The sequence below is a fragment of the Rhamphochromis longiceps genome, linkage group LG11 (genome assembly GCF_057381845.1).
Source record: "Rhamphochromis longiceps isolate RC_006_pf linkage group LG11, R_longiceps_female_GT1.1, whole genome shotgun sequence".
Taxonomy (NCBI): domain Eukaryota; kingdom Metazoa; phylum Chordata; class Actinopteri; order Cichliformes; family Cichlidae; genus Rhamphochromis; species Rhamphochromis longiceps.
Window position 1 is genome coordinate 22,466,814 of NC_140567.1, and position 22,367 is coordinate 22,489,180.

Genomic DNA, 22,367 nt, shown 5'->3' on the forward strand with positions numbered 1-22,367 from the left:
ACCTGCACAAACCAGCACAAACGTAGCACTAAAAAAGTAGACCATTTTGGCCCGTTTTGGAGCAGTCTGGGGGGATGGTGACCTTTGAATGACCTATAAAATAAAGTTTAATATCTCGGAAACCGTAGCAGCACAAACGCTAATTTTACCTGCACAAATCTGCACAAACGTAGCACTAACCGCTCCGCCTATTTGCCTTTACGTTTCAAGTGGGTGGGGGGTCAGCTTCACTCTGCTCTCGTAGAACCTCACAAATGCACTGGTCAAAAATTCCCCTAAACACACTCCTAAACCTGTGGAAGTCCCTCTCAGTAGAGCTGAAGGTGTTATACTGACAAAGGGTGGGCTGAAATCATAATAACTATGGGTTAAGAATGCGATGTCACTCATGTTCATATGCATGTGAAGGCAGATGAGTGAATACTTTTGGCAGCGTATCATTGTATTTAAGGACCGGCTTGTAGGCCTCTCAAAATAATAATTATCATATTAAATCTGTTCAACAGTGATCCACTTAAAGCCTGCAGAACTGCCCTGCTTCTTTGGACTGCCTTTGCTTTAAAATGATTAATGGAGACTTTCAGTTCAGTTTAACCAATCCTCCCAGCTGGTTACTCCACCTGTAAGGAAAAACATGTACCTGTAGCTCACCTGCCCACTCCACCTTCCTGGAATCCTGTCTGCCTGCCAGCTGCCTCTCTGGATCACCTGCATGAGGACCAGACAAATAAGGTCTTATCTACTCATTCAATACTCGCTACACTTTTAGGATAAAATCTGTAAAGCTGCAGCTGAGTCCAGTCTTTGTTTCTGTGTGTGTCTATTTTTCTATGTTAGCCTCTGTTTTCTCCTTAGTTTTGCCTGTGTCCTCACCTTGTTAATTTCAGGTGTGTCTTGTTACCCTGCTGTGTCAACTACCCTGATTATCTTCGTGTGTTTCCTGTGTATCCCTCAGTCCCTGTCTTGAGTTTTTTTGTGTGTTTTCCTTGTCTAAGTGTATAAAACCCCTGTGATATACTCACACGAATTCACTTCTGGAGATGTTTTGGATTAAAGGAACCCTAATTCTCATTGCTGTGGACCCTCTCTTTCATCATATAAGTCACCTGTGCCTTCTGACCGAGGATAGGAAAATCCTGCTGTAATTTGCCAGTTTATTAAGCACACAGATGTCCAGTTCACTAAGTGTTTTGTTTTGTTCTCTCGTGGACCTTGCTCTTTTGACTGTGACATCAACCTGAATAAAGGTTCACATTGGTTTATCCACAGCACCTTTACTTCCTGAGGCAAATTAAGCTGACAACCTATAAGTGGACTTGTTTGGAAGTCCATGAAATATTGTTCCTGATGTTTACTCATTGCAATTACTCATCATATTATGATGGCAATTAGCTCAGGGATCCTAAAAAATAAATGGTTCACAAGTCATACATAGCAAAAAGCTTAGTTAAACTGAACTTTTCTACAATCAAACAGAATGTTAATAAGCACGATCGATGAGAAAGCCTATTGAGTTGTTTTAAAGTGTTTTAAAAGGCAGTTTTACTGTTTAGGATTTTCTTAAAAGTATGGAAAGTAAAGGTATTCTTAAAAACATGCTTTATGGTAGGCTTATGAGAAAGCAGCAGCATCTACTGTCCAGATAAGTTTTGTCATTCACTAAGACACCAGTGATTTAACCCCCCCCCCCCCCCCCCCCCAAAAAAACAGCTTAAAATAAATCACACAAAAATCTGTCCCTCAAAAAAAGAACCAAAAGAACCCCAAAGAGATCCCCCAAACTAAGGTGCATAAAGACACCAGAGAAAGGCTCAATGACTGATTGTTATAGAGCATTATATCATATCACAGCTATTCCTGTGTATGTAAATGAATAATATTACTACTTTACAGGAATGCAGGTTGTTTTGTCCAAGTATGTGAGCCCTAAAGTACTCAATATGTAGACAAACACACACGAACACACTTTAGATTTAAAAGGAAAGAACTCCGTGATATTTGAAGTATGTCAAAGGCAGCCAGCTGCTGAGCTGTGTGACCAGTCCAAAAGGTCCCGACCAACTGGTTTACTGATTATAGGGGCTTTGTCCTTTATCTGAACCGTCATTTAGTGTTGTAAGTGAAATGTAAAATGTTTCTCTGTGAAGTGCGAATGCTAAAACCCCCTTAAACAAAGCGCATCCAAAAACCCTTGGTATGGAGAGTGTCATTGTAAGCAGGTCTTGAGAGGTCCAGTGTGAGAGGTCCAGACCCAAAGGACTAACCCATCATGCATCTGTGGTCTTTATTTACCCTTTTTACAACTCATTTCTTCAACTCTACTATTTAGAAAGTGGAATAAAACGAAAAAGTGGAGAAAAACGAAGAAGAGCGCATGGATGGGATTTTGGTGAAAAGGAAGAGTCTGCTGTTTTCATTCAAAACCACTAGAGGGCGCCCTCCCCCCTTCGATGCAAGTGAAAGAGATCATTATAAGAGACAGCAGGAAACATGAACAGAAGCACGTGTGAGTTTTAAGATGTTAAATATAAAAACACTGTAGTAATACCGTTCAGGATTATGGTATGAAATCCCTGTTACTCACACAAAAGCTCAGTCTATCATCTGGTCGGATGTTACACAGAAACTCATCACACAGAGGTCAGGCGATGGGATTTTGAAAGGAAATCTTTATTATAACAAACAAACAACTCTTTTATTTATGTGCAGCCAGTATGACCAGAGATGAAAAATAATTTTTTTTATTATTTGGTTATACTTTAGGGTTTATATCTTTTCCACATAATAATTTATAGCTCTGTCTTAATTATAATAACACATTTCCTTTATTATATTTAATAATAAAGGAGGAGTCAGAGCTTCTTGTAATTTTAAGGTGGGCTTGACTAATAGGCTTCCTGTTGTTATTTCAGGGTTTTTCAGCTATTTTCCCCCCCACTCTGTCTCGGTCCATCCTTTGTATCTAAACCGAGAAGAAGAAAGAAGAAGAACACATGGAAGCTGACCGTTTTCACTGGATTGGTTTTTGTTTCTTAAAGCACTTCACATTGACCAATGAATAACGCAAGAATTACAAAGACCTGTAACTCAAGGGATGAACCAGTGTTGTGTTTACAGGTAACAGCTTAGAAAATAATCAATTATAAATCGTATCTTTAGGCACTGTTACTAGCAGCCTGTCACAAAAACTCGTTTATTTACATTTCTTTAGTTTAATCCATTAAATTTTTTTTAACGATAACACAGTTTGACAACTATAAAATAGTTTTTTATAGGGTGGCTTGAGATTTTTGCGCAGTACTTAATATAATATAATATAATATAATATAATATAATATAAATAAGTATAAATAGAGAACTGTGTTAAATATTTGTGATTTTCTAGTCGGTTGCACAAGCTCTTATTTTGAAAGTTCCAACAGGAAGATCCTAGCGTGACTTATCACAGTTTTCGGGCCCCTCCTTCAGTGGAGCATCCTCTGTACCCCTCACAGACAGACGGACGTAGACAGCTGGTCGTTCCCTGGCGCACCGGAGCCGTGGACAGCTCACGGGGACCAGCCACAGACTCAAGCCCGGGGATGGCGTCGCTCGGCGTGGGTCTCCATCCCGTCCGCAAGCGCGTTGCAGGCAGGAGTGCCGTGGTGGAGAGGAAAAACCTGCTGACCGTGTGCAGGTGGGGACTCCTCATGCTCTTCAGTGCTTTAACGACAGGGAGGACGAAACAGAGTCTGCAGCTGAATTCATGACGGCAGATAATTTAATTTCAGAGTCAGGTGCATGCATTTATTAAAGGTTGGCTTTTAAGGTTGCAGGATTACAGCCCTGCTCCATCCTTCAGTTAAACTATGAGCTAATGTGCATACAGAGCTGAGGGGAGGGAAAGTCACTGATTGTCTGCTGGGTGGGTTTAAAACCAGAGATGATCTCAGATCTGAGATGATGATGCTTATTTTGCACAGTAGGATAATTAAATTTTTCCTCATTCGCCCACCCACCCCAGCTTTACAACCCTTCCCTAAAGATTCATGCCACCACATTTCAGCTCACACCAGTGGAGAGTTAAAGCCAGAAATCTAGAAATACCCCCCCCATACATTTTTTTTGACACAAACTTGAGTTTTCTTTGGATTTTTGTTACCCCCTATACACACAAATGAACCTTCCCATATATTTTATTTAGCAGCATTTTCAAAACAGTTAAAACTCCTACACATAAAACCGATTCCCTCAAAACATTTATAAGCAATTAGATGTTGAGGGGGGGGATATCGATGCCGAGGTGTGCACACATGTCACCGGTCAGGTTCTCCTCCCGTCTCTTCCAGCTGCAGTGAAAAACACCCTGCTACATGTATTGATTTGTGGTGCTTTTTTGGTTTTGCTGGCAGATGTCAGTTACCGACTGATAGTCCCTGTGGTGTTTTTGAGGCAGAGGGAAGAGAAAATGTGGAGGTGTCTGTATTTTGGCACCAAGGGAGCGTAACGACTCCGAAAACAAACTGATAAAAATGCTATCAGCTCAGCCTTGTTTTGAGAGCTGGCGAACAAATCCAGTTATAAAATGACTAACAGTGTTTTGAAGCTTCAGGAGGCCTTCTGATATTGGTCACTTGAAAGGAAGGTAATTGGACACAGGTGCTCATACTTTCCCAGGTCTTCCTGCCTCCGCAACAGCCTTTATCTCACTGATTGGCACAAAGAGAGAGAAAACAGAGAAATCCTGAACAAAAGATGCCAATAATGGATTAATCGTGGGTTTTTAAGTAGAAACGATACAGGGATTTGGCTTTATAGTGACTGCTGTTTAGCAGAAAATGAGCAATTTGAATGTCAAATTGGGCTTGTTGTTGCTTTTTCCATTTTTCTGACAAAACAATCGAATCATGAAAGGAAGATGGCAGACTAATGAACTGTACTCTTAAAATTATATAGATTTAGATAAATATATCTATATAAACCCTGTAAATGTAGTAATGTAAAAATACCATGCATGTACATATAAATCAGTGAAATCTCTCTGTTTTAGATGCTCTGCTGTCTTCAACATGATAACAAATTACTCAGCAGTCTCTCTTTTTTTTTCTCCCGCTGCAGTAGATGAGTAAACGGTGAGGGTCACAGCAAATAAAGGGAAGTAAACAGAGATCACCGACAGCCTGCTGGCTTCAGTGTTTGCCCTGAGACCGTAAAAGCCAGCTTTATATTTGTTTATGCTGTCACTCGAGTTTGACCTGTCACACTTACCAGTATAGTTAAAACACAGACTCATCGTTGTAAGTACTTACAGCAGAATCCATCCATCCATTTTCTCATGCTTATCCAAGTCAGGGTCATCGGTGGGTTAAGCATATGCCAGTTGTTATAGGGTGAGAGGGGGTCTTCACCCTGGACGGGTTGGCAGTCTGTCGCAGGGCTAACACATAGACACAGATAAACATTCCTACCTCACCATCCCTCCCTGAGTCTGCTTCTGCTGGAGGTTTCTTCCTGTTAAAAGGGAGTTTTTCCTTCCCACTCCTAAAAGGTTGATTCCATTGATCTGGGCGTAGCGTTTTCAGTGGGAGAAACGTTTCGTCACTCATCCAAGAGACTGAAGAACTCTTTCCCCAACCTTATAAACGGGATGGGGAAAGACCATTGATTAATGATCAGTGGTCTTTCGATCAGTGGTTGTTGATCAACGGTCATGACAATTTGCATATTAATGATCAACGAACTGACCTCCCAGCCCATTGTTCCTTTGGTGATGCTGGTTTCAGTCATTGTGCAAATGTCCTGTTTATAAGGTTGGGGAAACCCGCAGTCAGCTGAGACGGAAGAAGTCACTTGGATGAGTGACCAAACGTTTGTCCCACTAAAAAACGCTGCGTCCAGATGAACAGAATCAACCTTTTGGGATTTACTTACCTTGATGATTGAGCATGCATCAAGACTTTCCTTCCCACTGTTGCCAAGTGCTTACTCAAAAGGGGTCATTTGATTGTTGGGGTTACTCTCTATTGTTGGAGCGTCTCCACATTACATTATAAGCACTTTGAGGTGTCTGTTGTTGTGATTTGGTGAAATAAAGTTGAATTGAATGAATCTTTTCTGCATGTCTTTGGACTGGGAGATGAAGCCAGAGAGACGCATTGGGGAGAAAATGCAAACTCCCACCAGTCGGTGGGTTTAAAGTACTAGCACCTCAGAGCAAGAGGGTCCTGCTCTGAGGTGCTAGTACTAATCACTGTGCTGCCAGCTTAAAACAGAAATGGGGGAAAAAATTAAAATGATCCCTGTTCCCAAATGATGTGTGTGGATGCACTGTGGGCTTGCCAGAGACTGTGCATGGTTGATATCTTTATAATTTTTTGCTTTAAACACATGTGCACAGAGTCATCGTAAAAGAGTGGCAAACAAGCAGGTTTGCGTTCTAGGGGCCTGGAAACGCTGTTAAAATGGTGAACAAACAAGATGCCGGTGTTTGCATACTGTTGCATACTGTAGAGAATCAGAATCAGAAAGCTCAGCAAAAAGAGATGAAGCTGTGCTTTCTAAGAAGTCATGTATCTGACCACGCGGTTTCCTGAATGAAGATGAACGCTTGATTTACAGTCATGTGAAATATTAAGTACACCGCTATGAATTAAGAGGGTAAGTAACAGCCAGGTGCTGATAATCAAATTTACTTGATTAGCTGATAATTAGGAAGTGTGAGGATCTCTGTGAAAGCAGATGTTCTGGCAGTTTGCTGGTCTGGAGCATTTAGTTGTGTTAGTGCAATAACTCAAAACTCAATCGTCCCAGGAGTCAATGTCCCAGTTAATTCTCTGACTCTACTGTAAGCTTGTTAACTTCACGACAATGCAATTAGAAAAAGATTGAGCAAGTATAGCTTGTTTAGAAAAGCCAGCAACCCACAAGACTTCTGGATAAAATGTCCTGTGGAGTGGATTTTTTTTTTTTTTTCCGCGTCATAACAACTGTGAGCACAGTGGTAAAGGGGTGATGGTTTGGGCTTGTTTTGCAGCCACAGTACCTGAGCTCCTTGCAGTCTTTGACATGACCACAAACTCCTCTCCATACCAAAGTATTCTCTAGTCAAATGTCAGGCCATCCGTCCAACAGTTTAAGTCAAAACTGGCTCCTGTGATCCTAATCACAGCAGCAAATCTGCAACAGAATGGCTGAAAAAGAAAAGAATCAAGGTGCTGAAATGACCCAAGTTCAGATTTCAACGTGACTGAAATGCTGTGGTGGGACCTTAAGAGAGCTGTGCATAAATGAAAACCTCAGTGAAGCAAAGCAACGTAGTAAGGAAGCCTGGGCCAAAAATCTTCTGTGAGACACGGACAACATCATTTCGAAAGTGATTATTAAGTTATTGCTGATAAAAGTTATTGCACAAAGTTAGCGAATCACGGAGTGTACTCAGATGTTCACGTTTAACAGCAGCGATTTGACTCGTCATCAAAGTCAGTCTCATGGCACCAGTTAAAATGTGCACTTTCTGATCATTACAGAAGAAGTGATAATTAATGAGCTGTCACATCATGAGAAACTTTTCTAAGTCACAAAGATTGGCAACAAAATACAGTCGACATGGGTTATTGTTGTGAGTCGCCTAGAAACAAGAGTCTCGCGACTTCATCTAGTTTAGCATCAATACCGTGTGACTGACTTCAGCGACACGTCAGTTAAAGTTTAAACACCTGTGTGTGTGTGTGTGTGTGTGTGTGTGTGTGTGTGTGTGTGTGTGTGTGTGTGTGATTTTCTGCTGTTGTCACGCTGACTGGAAGTCTACATTAAAAGTTTTTTCAGGTGGCAGTTACACCTGACAGGATAAGCGCTGCACAGAGAGGAAATTGTGTCTGGCCTTTCGTGAGCTGGGCTGTTGATTTATTTTTTTTCCCCCCATGGTGTCTGTATGTATGTGATGTGTGATTAATTTAAGGCTTTTACTGCTGGAAATCCGTCAGTTTTTAACCCGCTTTCACACTTGGTGATCACCCTGCTGCTAAGCAACGGCAGGGAGAAAGAGAGGCAGGGTGCGATATGAAGTTAGATTACACACACACCGGCCAGTTTCATAAAGCACACACACAGTGACACATCGCGTCTTTCTCTATTAACTTTCCTTCCTGCATAATCAGTTGCAATGAAATTAGGCAGAGTCGGTAGACTGTCATAGTGGGCTGCACATCATGGATGGTTTCATCAGAGGAGATTAATCAAAGGCCTCATTACACGTACTGAGGCCATGTGTTTATTTTCTCTGCCTTGTAATTGTCAAATGTTAAGTGTGGCGGTTAATGTGTGGTGGTTAATTACGATTTGTTTGTTCTCGTGGGCTTTTGAGATACTGTGTTAACAAGTCCCGAGCTCTGGACTAGATCGTTGCAGACGCCTCGTCTGTCGGCATTTATCCTCGTCTTGGAGGGCGTTCGGCTCGCGTCAGATGGCAACAAGAAAAGTGTTTTGCCACTGTGGCTGTTTGGATGTCGGTGTGGAAAAGTGGGAATTCATGTCTCACGTGTAAACCTCAGTGGTAAAAAGCAGAGACTGACACATCCTAACTTTAAGCACTTAGTTGTTTAAGCTTCATAAAACAAGTGAGACATAAAGCAGCTATCGTTCTCCCCCATCTGGTAAGTGAACTTTACCTTCAAAGACTCTTCCTGGACTTTTCAATGCAAGCCTTTCCTCTATATTTACAGTCACGTAGCTCTCCTTCTGGAGCTGAGTCTGTTTATACAGGCAATATTTGTGCAGTGTCCCTTTAAAACACAGACCCAGTGATTGATTTTGATACCCGTGTATCTGCTTTTTATGTTCAGGTTTTCAGTGAAGACTCTGCTGGACCACTCCTGTTTCGAGACCATAGATGACTCATCTCCAGAGTTCGTTAACTTTGTTTCCATCCTGGAGCACATCCTCAGCCATCGACTCAAAGGTAACAGAGCGGCGCAGCTGTAAAAGCCTGCACACATTAGCACAATTAAATGTAATTTTGCCTTTATTTGATGAGCTGATGGGAGAGATATATGATGTGCAGCGGAGGATACCTCAACCTCTTGTGTGCTTCAATCTGCAAATATACATTCAGGTTTGTTTAGATGTGAGCAACTCAGTTTTAATTTACCAGGTGAGTATCAAATATCAACAGTATTTGGGCTGCTTTTTGTTAGTGGTGCCGTCTCCAAGACGTGCATCATATCAGGATGTCACATGAGACCTACTGTGATGCCCTAACAAAAAAGACAGGAGGCCAAGCTGGAGGATTAGAGATGAAGATATCAGAGAGTTCAGGTGGAGAGAGTGAGAGAGGCCAGGCTGAGATGGTTTGGACTCGTGCAGTGGGGGGATAGTGGGTACAAAGTTGAAGATGGAGCTGCCAGGCAGGAGGAAAAGAGGAGAACCTCAGAGAAGATTCATGGATGAGGGTGAGGAAAACGGAAATACGTCACTGGTTTGTAAATAGAAAGAAGAAAAGTGTGTGGCGAGATGCTCCGTAAGTTTGTCTATGAGTGTGCATATTCACTAATATGTGTCCTATATGTCTGTGTGCGCTGTGAGGCTGTTGTGGATGTGCTGCCGTAGAGCGCGCGTGTGTGTGTGTGTTTTTGCTGTGTGAATGAGTGAAATAGAGTGTTGTTTGTGACTATGCAGGGAAACAGGTGATCGATGCAGTGAAAGAAAGGAGAAGGAAGAACACCAAGGAAAAGGGTGGGTGGGAGGGATGAAAAAGAAAGAAAGAGAAGAAAAAAGAAAACATTTTAATTAACGCATTAACGGAGAATTATGGCGTTTTATCTGCTGTGACATCACATTGAATTAGCAAATTGATATTAATAACTGAAACAGATTAGTTATGCAAGAGAGGGAGAAAGGAAAAGAAAATGCAGCAGGCTCTTATCTGGAGTGAAGTTAATACAGCCACAGAGTGGTGCTGGGATCTGTCCGTCCACATGGAGCCGGTCCCTCCGGTCCGCCTCGGACTTCAGCATACCAACAAACCTAGGTCGTTTACGCTGAAGTCCTTTCAGCTCCCTGCTGTGACTCTTCACCTGCTCTCTCTGCTTGAAATGGCAGAATTTGGCCACAATAGGGCGTGGTCTCCCGGCCCCGACCTCTTAGCCCTGATATGATGGACACTTTCGAAGGTGATGTTCTTCACAGTGTCCTCCAGCAGATTCAGGTGGGTTTTAATGAAGCTTTTCACCGTTGCTTCCGCGTCCTCTCCAGCAGATTCTGGGATACTAGAAAACACAAGGTTATCTCTCATGCTACGGGCTTGTAGATCAATAAGTCTCTTTTTTTTTTTTTTTTTTTTTTTCTATGTTAAGCTGGGCCACATTTCCGGTAAGAGACTTGACCGAGTCCCGTAGCGTGCCGTTTTCAGCAGCGAGCATTTCCACCTGCTGCTGGGTGAACTCAGGGATAATCTCAGGGATTTAAATTCACGGTGTCAAATCTCCACCAGGGACAGCCTCGCATCGAAGCTGGACAACCGCTTATCGATTGACTCTAGCATGTCGGTAAAGTCTTTGCTGGCAGGCGACGTTGTGTCTACTGTGCGACTTCTTTTCGATGATGGGGTCTCATCTTTGGCCGGGGAAGATGCGCTCTGGGCCTTCTTCATTACTATACCCTTTTGACTGTGGTGGTCATTCAGTATGAATGCACATGCATGCTCATACAAATGCTTGTTTCTTTCTTTTTCTTTTCTTTTTTTCCTCTCAGGTCAGATGTCTTGGTTCGGCTACGAGACTCCTCGGAGTTTCTGGGATTACATAAAAGCTGCCTGCAGTAAAGTACCTCATAACTGCATCCGAAGCATTGAGAGCATGGAAAATGTGCGATCATCTAGAGCAAAGGTAATTATAAAACTGACTATTGATCTGATTTGATTATTCTGAAGCTCTATTTTTCAGAAAATGATCATTTTTATTGAACAACATATTTGATTTAGGAAAACTGCAGGATAGAAGGCAAAGTCAAAGTATCCAGACCCTGCAGCACACAGTGCAGAATCAGTGCGTCATCATTGGCTCTGCTTTCCATTGTCCTCTTGGGAAAAGAACAAAGGGCAAACTTGTGATGGAGAGCAAACAGCCGCATGGTTAACGGCCACGTATTTTACAGGCACATTTAGACGTGTAGCTGGTTTTTTAATTCAAATATCAGAAGCTTCCACTAACAGCTGCATGTCACCTGTTTGTCTCTGCAGGGCAGGGCGTGGATCAGAGTCGTCCTGATGGAGAAAAGACTTTCAGAGTACATCACATTTGCACTGCGGGACTTCAGAGCCAGCAGGTCTAAACAAACAGTTATAATTGTGTTAATGAAAGCTATAACCTACGCCCTCAGTCTTTGCTCACTACTCCACGTTCGTGTACACAGTGAGACTTACTGATGTGTGTTGGCCGCAGGAGGTTTTATGAGGACGGAGCGATCATGCTGGGAGAGGAAGCTGGGCTGTTAGCCGACACGCTCATCGGACTCAACACCATCGACTTCAGGTACTCGTCCAGATGTTCTGAAAAAGAAACATGTTGCCAGAAAACTCAAAACTACTAAAATAATCAGCACAGTGGATTTGTTGCAGTTTGACACATATCCTGAAGGGTTTTTATTAGTTTATTTATTTTTGCATTTTGAAAAATAGGATCATCCTAAATTATATCTATAAATGTATGAAACATTTTACCAGTGAGTGTGGGAATGTTAAAGTATTGGAAATGTTGGTGGCCACCTGCAGCTACAGCTGTGGTCAGATCGAAGGCTTCGTGTTTCTGTTTTCAATTAGAAAACACATTTTCATATATTTAACGAGTCATCCGACCAAAGGACCAGTGAAGTTAGGCCATGGTCAAGTCTTTGTTGTCCGTCTGTCCACAGTTCACATAAATCGCTATTCCTCCTACGGTATTCGTCTTAATTTAATCAAACTCATACACAGTGATCACCTAAAGAACGGGTCTCAAACTCCAGTCCTCGAGGGCCGATGTCCTGAAACTTTTCCATGTGTCCCTGCTGCAACACACCTGAATAAAATTAGTAGGTCATTAGCAAGACTCTATGGAAGTTCATTTTTCCAAACATTTACCATCCATCCATCCATTTTCATCCGCTTTGTCCGGGGCCGGGTCGCGGGGGCAGCAGCCTAAGCAAAGAGGCCCAGACCTCCCTCTCCCCAGCCACCTCCTCCAGCTTATCCGGGGGAATACCAAGGCGTTCCCAGGCCAGCCGAGAGATATAATCTCTCCAGCGTGTCCTGGGTCTGCCCCGGGGCCTCCTCCCGGTGGGACATGCCTGGAACACCTCACCCAGGAGGCGCCCAGGGGGCATCCATGTCAGATGCCCGAACCACCTCAGCTGGCTCCTTTCGATGTGGAGCAGCAGCTGCTCTACTCTGAGCCCCTCCCGGATGGCCGAACTTCTCACCCTATCTCTAAGGGAGAGGCCAGCCACCCTTCGGAGGAAGCTCATTTCTGCCGCTTGTATCCGCGATCTCGTTCTTTCGGTCACTACCCACAGCTCGTGGCCATAGGTGAGGGTAGGGACGTAGATCGACCGGTAAATTGAGAGCTTCGCTTTTACACTCAGCTCCCTCTTCACCACGACGGACCGGTGCAGCGTCCGCATTACTGCAGCTGCAGCCCCGATCCGTCTGTCGATCTCCGGCTCCCTTCTCCCATCACTCGCGAACAAGACCCCGAGATACTTGAACTCCTCCACTTGGGGCAGGAACTCATCCCCGACCCGGAGTGGGCACTCCACCCTTTTCCGGCTGAGAACCATGGCCTCAGATTTGGAGGTGCTGATCCTCATTCCCGCTGCTTCACACTCGGCTGCGAACCGCTCCAGTGCGAGCTGGAGGCCCTCACCCGATGAAGCCAACAGAACCACATCATCTGCAAAAATCAGAGATGAGATTCTGAGGCCACCAAAGCGAAAGCCCTCCGCCACTTGGCTGCGCCTAGAAATCCTGTCCATAAAAATTATGAACAGAACCGGAGACAAAGGGCAGCCCTGGCGGAGCCCATCACCCACCGGGAACGAGTCCGACTTATTGCCGGCAATGCGAACCAAGCTCTTGCAACGGTTGTATAGGGATCGAATGGCCCGTAGCAATGGGCCAGACACCCCATATTCCCGCAACACCTCCCACAGGACACCCCGAGGGACACGGTCGAATGCCTTCTCCAAGTCCACAAAACACATGTAGACTGGTTGGGCAAACTCCCATGCACCCTCAAGTATCCTGGAGAGGATAAAGAGCTGGTCCAGTGTTCCGCGACCAGGACGAAAACCGCATTGTTCCTCCTGTATCCGAGGTTCGACTAACGGACGAACTCTCCTTTCCAGCACCCTGGCATAGACTTTCCCAGGGAGGCTGAGGAGTGTGATCCCCCTGTAGTTGGAACACACCCTCCGGTCCCCTTTCTTGAAGATGGGGACCACCACCCCGGTCTGCCAGTCCACAGGTACTGCCCCTGATCTCCACGCAACATTGCAGAGGCGTGTCAACCAGGACAGCCCTACAACGTCCAGAGCCTTCAGGAACTCGGGGCGGACCTCATCAACACCAGGGGCTCTGCCACCAAGGAGTTGTTTAACTGCCTCAGTGACCTCGCCCCCGGAAATTGGCGGGTCATTCCCCTCATCCCCAGACTCTGCTTCCTCCTCGGAAGACGTGTCAGTGGGATTAAGGAGGTCCTCGAAGTATTCCTTCCACCGCCTGACAATTTTCTCAGTCGACGTCAGCAGCGCTCCGCCAGCACTATACACAGTGCAGGTAGAGCACCGCTTTCCCCTCCTGAGACGTCTGACGGTTTGCCAGAATCTCTTCGAGGCAGCCCGAAAGTCTTTTTCCATGGCCTCTCCGAACTCCTCCCACACCCGAGTTTTTGCTTCAGCCACTGCCCGAGCCGCATTCCGCTTGGCCTGTCGATACCTGTCGGCTGCCTCCGGAGTCCCACAGGCTAACCAAGCCCGATAGGACTCCTTCTTCAGCCTGGTGGCTCCCTTCACCTCTGGTGTCCACCATTTGGTTCGGGGATTACCACCACGGCAGGCACCAACCACCTTGCGGCCGCAGCTCAATGCAGCAGCTTCAGCAATGGAGACGCTGAACATGGTCCATTCGGACTCAATGTCCCCAGTCTCCCTCGGAATGCTGTTGAAGCTCTGCCGGAGGTGTGCGTTGAAGGTCTCGCGGACTGGGGCCTCTGCTAGACGTTCCCAGCACACCCTCACTACGCGTTTAGGTGCACCAGGTCTGTCCAGCGTCTTCCCCCGCCACCTGATCCAACTCACCACCAGGTGGTGATCAGTTGACAGCTCAGCCCCTCTCTTTACCCGAGTGTCCAGAACATATGGTCGCAGGTCTGCTGATACGATTACAAAATCGATCATCGACCTACGGCCTAGAGCATCCTGGTGCCACGTGCACTTATGGACACTCTTATGTTCAAACATTTACATTTACTTAAATTTGCTTGAGTATGGTTGGGGGTTGCTACCTCAGCATGCGGTCAAGTTCTATTGAATGGGGACACATTTAAAAGTTTCAGGACACCGGCCCTCGAGGACTGGAGTTTGACACCCCTGACCTAAAGGGTCTTCAGCCAGACTGTGCTCGAGGGCTAGTTGGATTTGCCACGCATGTTGCGTACCACTTGCATCCTGTTAGGTGGTAAAGATCATCATCTTATTGGTCACTTTCATGGATGAGTGGCCCTGTTATGTTAAGATCAGTAACCTGGTTAATGCTGTATACATATACATATTTTCCTGCTTTTTGTGGCCATTGTTACTGCTGACCATGTAGTCATAATATTTCCGAGCAGTTTCATTTGGTTCTGAACTAGATTCATTTGTCCTGTATATGAGTGTTTGCTGACCTGCCATTTGTGATGGAGTATAAGACAACAGACCAACAACATCACTGGCGTTCTGAGCTACTGTCCTACATACGCCAAGAGGGATCAAGCAGAAGTACAGTTCTGTGCAAAAGTTTTGAGCCACCACTCATGAATAGACCTTCTGAAAGCCTGAAAAACTACTGCTCAAGACGACTTTAAAAATAACAAGAAAGTCTGTTTTGTTTTGAAGCAAAAAATATAAAGAAATAAGGGTGGCTCAAGAGTTTTGCACAGTACCGTAACTGAAAGAGTTTCATTATTTACTCTCAAAACTTTAGAGTAAATAATACTGCGGTGACATGATACCGCATGCTGTGAATGTTTTTGTGTTTGCAGTGCTTCTTCTGAAAAATTATTTATGTTTTTCTTTTAAAATTATAACAAAATTAAACCATTATATGGAAAATTAGTTACATAAGCCAAACGTTTTAAATTCGGCTTCATTATTTCTGATAAAATTAGAGCTGCTTTGGAGAATAAACTGTTATCTGCTCCTGATGAAGGGCCTGCTGATTGAAGAGTGCAGTTCAGGTGACAGATGCAAAGAAGTTGAGCTGTGAAACACTTCATCCTCAGGAAGCTGAGAGACGTCAGAAGAAGGAGAGGATGAGGGTGGACACTGAAGCTCTGACTAACATGCCATCTAAATGAATGTGCTGCATTTCAAACGGTCACAGACAGACCCAGCTTTAATGTTTCATCTTGTTCTGTCTCAAGCTTCTGTCTGAAAGGTGAGGGTCTGGATGGCAGCTGCCCTGCTGTGATTGACTACACGCCTTACTTGAAGTTCACTCAGAGGTATGAGATCAAATAATTCACATCACACGGTCCGTCTCTGGTGTAGTGTGTATTTTATTAGTGTCTGAGCACTGATGGTGTTGAGCTCAAAAGGCTCGAAACTTCGTGAAACGTGGCACGTGTATCCTTTGTGGTAAAAAAAGATATTTGTTGAAAGTGTTTAAGTGGCGCTTCACCTCCCCATGCAAAGTAGCCCCGGTGCTGCATTTCACCTGTATTTATGAAACTTTGTATCCTGTATTGTCCTAAGATGTACAAACATTTTTACCATAAGCAGACAGGAAGTTGTGATTTATGCACAATTCTTGCAGTTTCTTAGTGTCACACTTGAATAAACCCTTCCTAGAGATTGAATTAGATCAGTGGTGTTGAACATAAGGCCCAAGAGTCTTTGTCTAGTGGCTTTACCTTTGGATGTATAGCTCCAAAAAGCTTCTGCTGCCTTGAAGTCATGCCATTGTCAATCATTTTAGTTTCAAGATTCAGTTTTGGTGCCTTTTTTGCCAGTTATACTTTAACAACTGTCAGATATTTAATCTGATCAACTGGTCAATTTAATCTAATGATCTTGAGTTGTGCTGAAATGTGAAGGTTTTTAGTTTAGATTGAAGTCATGCTTGCTGAGAGTTTAGGCCTGGAGACATCTGTGTGCTAGTACAGAGTCACCCTCACCGCTCCACCGAGTGGTAACAGCATCGTGTAAAAAAACCTCTGGTATACATGATATTTTCATTGTGGATTCAACACAGTATACAGCAGTGTTCTCATAATTAGTGTTTTCCAACACCCTCTAGTGGGCACAGGAAGTGATGGATTCGTGCTCCTGGGAATATCACAACCATAGCACGTCTCAACAAGCAGGAGGTGTGAAGGCTTGAAGCTTTTTAGTGGAGAAACCCTAAACAGTGCAGCGGCAGTAATGTACCACATTTTCCTGTATTGTATCATGAAGTCCTGAACAGTTTAAATGCACAGACGGTTTGTGTGCAGGGTGAATAATGAGGGAAGTGGTCTTACCACAATTTACTCACCAGTATCGACAAATCTTGCTAAACTCACTTGTCATTAGGCTTTAGATTGTATTGCTTTTGCAGGAATTTATAACATATTACATTCTTGACAGTGACGTGACCTGTTACTACCTGAAAATAAAGGTTAGTGTGAATATGACAGTAAATGATGAAATTATGCAAAGCAGGTGTGGTACATTTCAATAAATTGCAGCATGCATTTCCCATTTTTATAACAAAATCTGAAGAAATGAGAGGTGTCTCAAGACTTTTGCACGGTACTGTATGCGAGCTGTGTACTAATCGGGTACGCACTTTTGTCCTGTGCAGCGCAGACAGCATCAGCAGTGATGAGGAGGAGATGAGGACTCTGGGGAGCAGCGGCAGTGAGAGCAGCACACCTGACAAAACAGCCACGGCTGCCTCCATCTTTACTGAGCAGAGCAACCTGGTCAGCAAGTGCAAACGCTTCGAGCAGAAGTATCGCATGGCACTGGAACAAAAGGTAGCATCAGTGGGAGTTTCATATTAGTGTTAATTTACGATGACGGGGCAGGAAGGCAGTAAATGCCAGTGTGACATTTGTTTTTGTTTTCTCACACAAACAAATATTCAGCTTTATGTTATATCTTCATTGTGGCTCCTTGCTGTGGTTGTTCCTGATTCAGGGTTCTTGTTTGTAGTGAAAAGCAGGCCATTCAGATGCATGTGCTGAAGTTAATAAACCAGATGTGTATTTGTTTGCCTCAGGGCTACCTGGAAGAACTTGTCCGTCTACGAGAAGCCCAGCTGTCGGAGGCTGTGTCCCAAAGCAAAGCCCTTCAGCAGAGCCTGGCAGACACACACCTCTCCCACACACTGGAGAAAGAACAGCTTGAGTATATCATATTGGAACTACAGGACCAATTGTGAGTCCATTCTGGTGTGTGTTTTTTGTTGGTGTTGGGTGGAAAGGTTTACAGTTGCTCCAACTGTGAGTTTGACATTCAAGACACAGCAAGTAGCCTGAAGGTTGCAGGTGGTTTGTTTGTTGCTGAATCTATTGCAGTCAGCGCTGCTTCAGTCAAACGGCATCAGCTTTCCATTAATATTCTGAGACAGTGATTCCCAACCGAGTGCCATGTGGGGGCACTCTGGCAGTAGCCTGTCGGTATGTGGAAAGATTAGCTGAACTAATGAGAAAAAACAGAAATGACAGTTTAATTACAAAATTGCGTGGAGCTCAATAGGCGTGAGCAGAGAAGCGTCATGGTCTTTGGGTCTTTCACTCCAGCCTACATTCTCTCGCCACATGATGCCGGGAAATGTCATGCACCAGGAGGAACCCAAGACCCCCTGCATCAGCGAAGGGTCTGAAAATGGGTTCAAGGATTTCCTCAAGATACCTTATGGTATTTAGGGTGTTGTTGCCTAGCCTGTAGAGGTCTGTTCATCCACCCATGGATATGTCTCTCCACACCATAACTGACCCACCACCAAACTGGTCAATGCTGAAATATGTTACAGGCACCATAATGTTCTCCACGGCTTCTCCAGAACCTTTCATGTCTGTCACTGGTGCTCAGGGGCAACCTGCTCTTATCTGTGACAGCAAATTGGGCTCTAAATGCTGGGCAGTGAACATGGGGCCTTCTAGAGGACATTGTGGGCCCCTAGTGGACACCCATGAAGTCTGTTTCTGTTTGTTTGGTCAGAGACATTCACATCAGTGTCCTGCTGGAAGCTATTGTGTAGCTGTTCCCAGTGCTCCTTCTCTAGTTTAAAAAAATCCTGATTCTTCTTCTGTTGTCCTCCATTTGTCTATTTTCATGTAATTTTTTAAGGACGCACTACACAGTACTGTATCTGGAAGAAAAAACACCCATAAAGATTAGTCTCTAACATTCTTCTTTCATTGTCAAAGAAACTGGTTTTAGTAGAGACAGTGTGCCGGTACTGTGGCCCAGGCCTGAATATGTCAAAACGTTTCCTGTGGGATTGCAGATGCCCCCAGAAAATGACTTTTCCACTCGCACCACATCCTGGCAACTGATTGATGAGCTTAATTTCCTTTACTATTGTTTGTTTATGTTCCTCTTGAAATGAAAGGATAGCAGCACCGTATTATTACATATAAGCAGGCTGACATGTTAGGCTGATGTGGTGAAGATTGTAAATTGTACAGTTTCCTGCAAGATTAATTTACAGTTCTTTTTAGTGTTGGTGTTAAAGGTATCACAAGATTGATTTAAAAAGTATTTCAATTATTTAGACATTAATTTTTTTTTAAAAAGATGATTGTGACATTAGAATAAATATTACTTACTTTGTCTCGTGTTTTCAGGACAGTGCTTAAAAACAACGACTTGCGATCTAGACAAGAGTTAACAGCTCATCTGACCAATCAGTGGCCATCTCCCGATGCCATGGATGCCAATGCTGTTGCCTTGGATACACTGCTGTACAGGAAGACTACAGGACAGTGGGAGGAGTATGTACAAAGTCCTTGTAAAAGAAAATCTTCAGCCTACAAGCATTTATTTGGACAGTTATTTTGAAGTGTTTTCTACATTTGCTTTTATTTTCATGGTCAAACATAAGGCCCAGGGGCCAGAATTTGCCCGGCAAAGGCTCCTCCAAGGCTCACTGGATGGCTTTGGAAAACGTGAAGGAGGACATATATTTTTTAGTTTTCTTACAGCTTTTACCTACAAGAAAAACCTCCCCTATTGCCATTCATACATAAACAAAGTAATTAAGTAAAAGAAAAATAACTAAATGACAGAAAAGGTCCTCTTCTTGTACTATCAATTATAAAAAATTCAGCTTTTTTTAATTTTTACAATGGGTCCACTTAAAAAAAAAAAAAGCTACTAGAAACTTTTCTGTAACTTAACTTAAATGTTTATCTATTAATATTGACAGATTTCTTTCATTTACTACAGCAGAATTTCTTTATCATGTAGAAAACAGAAAAAGAAGTTAAAATTGCACTTTTTTTATATTCATTTGGATTACATGTATATTTCATAGTGCTGTCAGCACGCTAAACGCGTTAATGTAGTCATCATGATTAACGCGATTAAAACTTTTAACTCTGTCAACCCGTCTGGAGTGCAGAATGGACAAACTTCGGACAAACTGCCCGAAATGCGTTGACAGCGACATTCCAGGGATTTTGAGACAGTCTGCGCTCCAGGTGAGTTAATTGTTAATCGTGTTAGTCATGATGCCTGCGTTTAGCTGCATTAACGCATTAATGCCAAGTCAACCCCACACGGACTAATCTACGTTAACTCGTTAATGGGGATTTGCCAATTTTGCGCTGACAGCTGTAATATTTAAACATCTTTACAGATATTCAAGTTTTGCTGGTTTCGTCAACTTAAGATCAAAGTGGGATATATATGGCCCACAATCTCTGCAAGGCCAATAGTACAATACCCTGTGATATGCAAACCAAAACAGTAAATATTTATTATTCAAACTTTTGGGTTCAGATGAAAAAAAAGTTTGAACAGCCAGCAGGTGGAGCCTCTGTCCTCACGAAGGAACAAGTTAATTATATCTGCTCTCATTTACATCATTCGTGTCGAGGAACTTTAAAAATAAGCAAGAAGGCAAGGCAAGTTTATTTATATAGCACAATTCAACAACAAGGTGATTCAAAGCGCTTTACAGAGACATTAAAGAACAAAAACAAATAAAAAGCATGATTTAAAATTGATTAAAAAACAAACAAACAAACAAAACACAAAAAAACAAAACAAAAAACAGTAGGTAAAATCAGAACAGTAGATAAAATCAGAACAGTAGATAAAATCAGAACAGTAGATAAAATCAGTAGTTAAAATGTAAGTTTTGAAATTTAAGCTTAAAAGTGTGGATTTGGTGTTTTTTTTGTTTTTTTTTTTTCAAATGCAGCTGAGAACAGGTGAGTCTTCAACCTGGATTTAAATAAACTGAGTGTTTCAGCTGATCTGAGGCTTTCTGGGACTTTGTTCCAGATATGTGGAGCATAAAAGCTGAATGCAGCTTCTCTGAGTCTGGTTCTGACTCTGGGAACTGATAAAAAACCGGATCCAGATGACCTGAGGGATCTGGAAGGTTCATACTGGGCCAGGAGGTCACTGATGTATTTTGGTCCTAAACCATTCAGAGCTTTATGGACCAGCATCAGAACTTTAAAGTCTATCCTCTGACGGACAGGCAGCCAGTGTAAAGACCTCAGAGCTGGACTGATGTGGTCCACTTTTTTGGTCTTAGTGAGGACTCGAGCAGCAGAGTTCTGAATGAGCTGTAGTTGTCTGACTGATTTTTTTAGGTAGACCTGTAAAGATGCTGTTACAGTAATCAAGCCTACTAAAGATGAATGCATGGACTAGTTTTTCCAGGTCCTGTTGAGACATCAGATCTTTTATCCTTGATATATTCTTGAGGTGATAGTAAGCTGATTTTGTTATTGTCTTAATGTGTTTTTCTAAGTTTAGGTCTGCATCCATCACTACACCCAAATTTCTTGCCTGGTTTGTGGTTTTTAGGTGTATAGATTGAAGTTCTCTGAAGTGAAGTGAAACAGAAACAAAGTGTTTCAAGGCTTGATGTGCTGAGTGTTCATGGATGCTCTTCTGCATACCTTGATTCTAACAAGTGGTTATTTGAGCTACGGTTGCCTTCCTATCAGCTTCAAGGAGTCTGGCCATTCTCCTCTTTCAACAGGTCATCTTGACCATGGGTAAATTTGCTGAGATGCTTACTTGTGATTGGCTACTTGGGTATTTGTATCAGAATACTTTCCCTAGGGGAAATTATTATTATTGTTATTATTATTAATGAACAGGGGAACAGCTGTTCCTAATAAAGTGTCAGTGACTGTATATAGAACATTGTCTTTACACAATTTGAGTCCGTTGTTACGTTTTAAGTTTGTACACAAACTTTTGTCTTGCCCTAAATTACCAACAGTGTATTTAAATGGCTTTTGTCTCATGAAGTACTCGAAGTACTGCCATCAAAAACTCATTCAACTGATGAATTTTTTGGTCCTATCAGCACCAATTATACTGTGTGGCCTTTATTGATCTTTGTCCATTCATTGCAGGAAGAGTTTCCAGAGTCTGGAGCAGCTCTCTGCAGACATGAGCATTTCCCAGAATTCTCTCGAACCGTCCAACATGCTGAGTCTGGAGGCCAGGTCAGCCAGCTCAAAGTGGACTCACCAAGGTACGTCTGCACCTGGTAGCAAGCACTGCTGTCTGCGAAGCTTTCCATCGCTGGTGTGAACATTTACTGTACGTCTTGTCATCCAGGCAAAGAAGAAACTCCTTCTCTAAGAGGTCTGTGTGGCTCCCTGACCTCAGTCACCAGCTACAAGTCTCTGGCCAGCCTGAGGTCGAATGAATGTTTGGCCAGTCCTACAACAGAGGTCAGCAGCCCAAGTTTCACTCCTTCATAGGGAATGAAGAGTTAAAAACGCCTTTTGGCCAGGGCCAGATAATCCAGGAACCTTCTCCGTTTTGGAAATTGTTTGTAGAGGTTTATGTTATGTATGTGGAACTTGAGGATCTGGTGTAGCATGATCCAGCTCCATCAGTCTGAATGACGTCTTAATAATGTTCCACACCGATGAAATGACAGAGGATCTTCAAATGGAACTTCATCAGTATAT

The 22,367-nt window shown here is 43.3% G+C and overlaps 1 protein-coding gene across 1 annotated transcript; it reads left to right on the forward strand.

The window, feature by feature from the left end:
- Positions 1–3,464: 3,464 nt before the first annotated feature.
- rundc3b (RUN domain containing 3b) lies at positions 3,465–22,166 on the forward strand. Its single transcript, XM_085422942.1, has 11 exons — positions 3,465–3,676; positions 8,820–8,935; positions 10,726–10,859; positions 11,213–11,298; positions 11,415–11,504; positions 15,630–15,710; positions 17,051–17,225; positions 17,471–17,628; positions 19,044–19,190; positions 21,801–21,922; positions 22,009–22,166. The coding sequence occupies exons 1-11, from the start codon at positions 3,582–3,584 to the stop codon at positions 22,152–22,154; spliced, it is 1,350 nt and encodes a 449-aa protein (XP_085279068.1). The 5' UTR covers positions 3,465–3,581; the 3' UTR covers positions 22,155–22,166.
- Positions 22,167–22,367: the final 201 nt, after the last annotated feature.

Bases quoted from the DNA above. Each gene is read 5' to 3' on its own strand.
- rundc3b (XM_085422942.1), top strand. From the start codon at position 3,582: ATGGCGTCGCTCGGCGTGGGTCTCCATCCCGTCCGCAAGCGCGTTGCA. The intron at 3,677-8,819 runs GTGGGGACTCCT...TTTTATGTTCAG, and splicing joins AACCTGCTGACCGTGTGCAG to GTTTTCAGTGAAGACTCTGC. The intron at 8,936-10,725 runs GTAACAGAGCGG...TTTTCCTCTCAG, and splicing joins CCTCAGCCATCGACTCAAAG to GTCAGATGTCTTGGTTCGGC.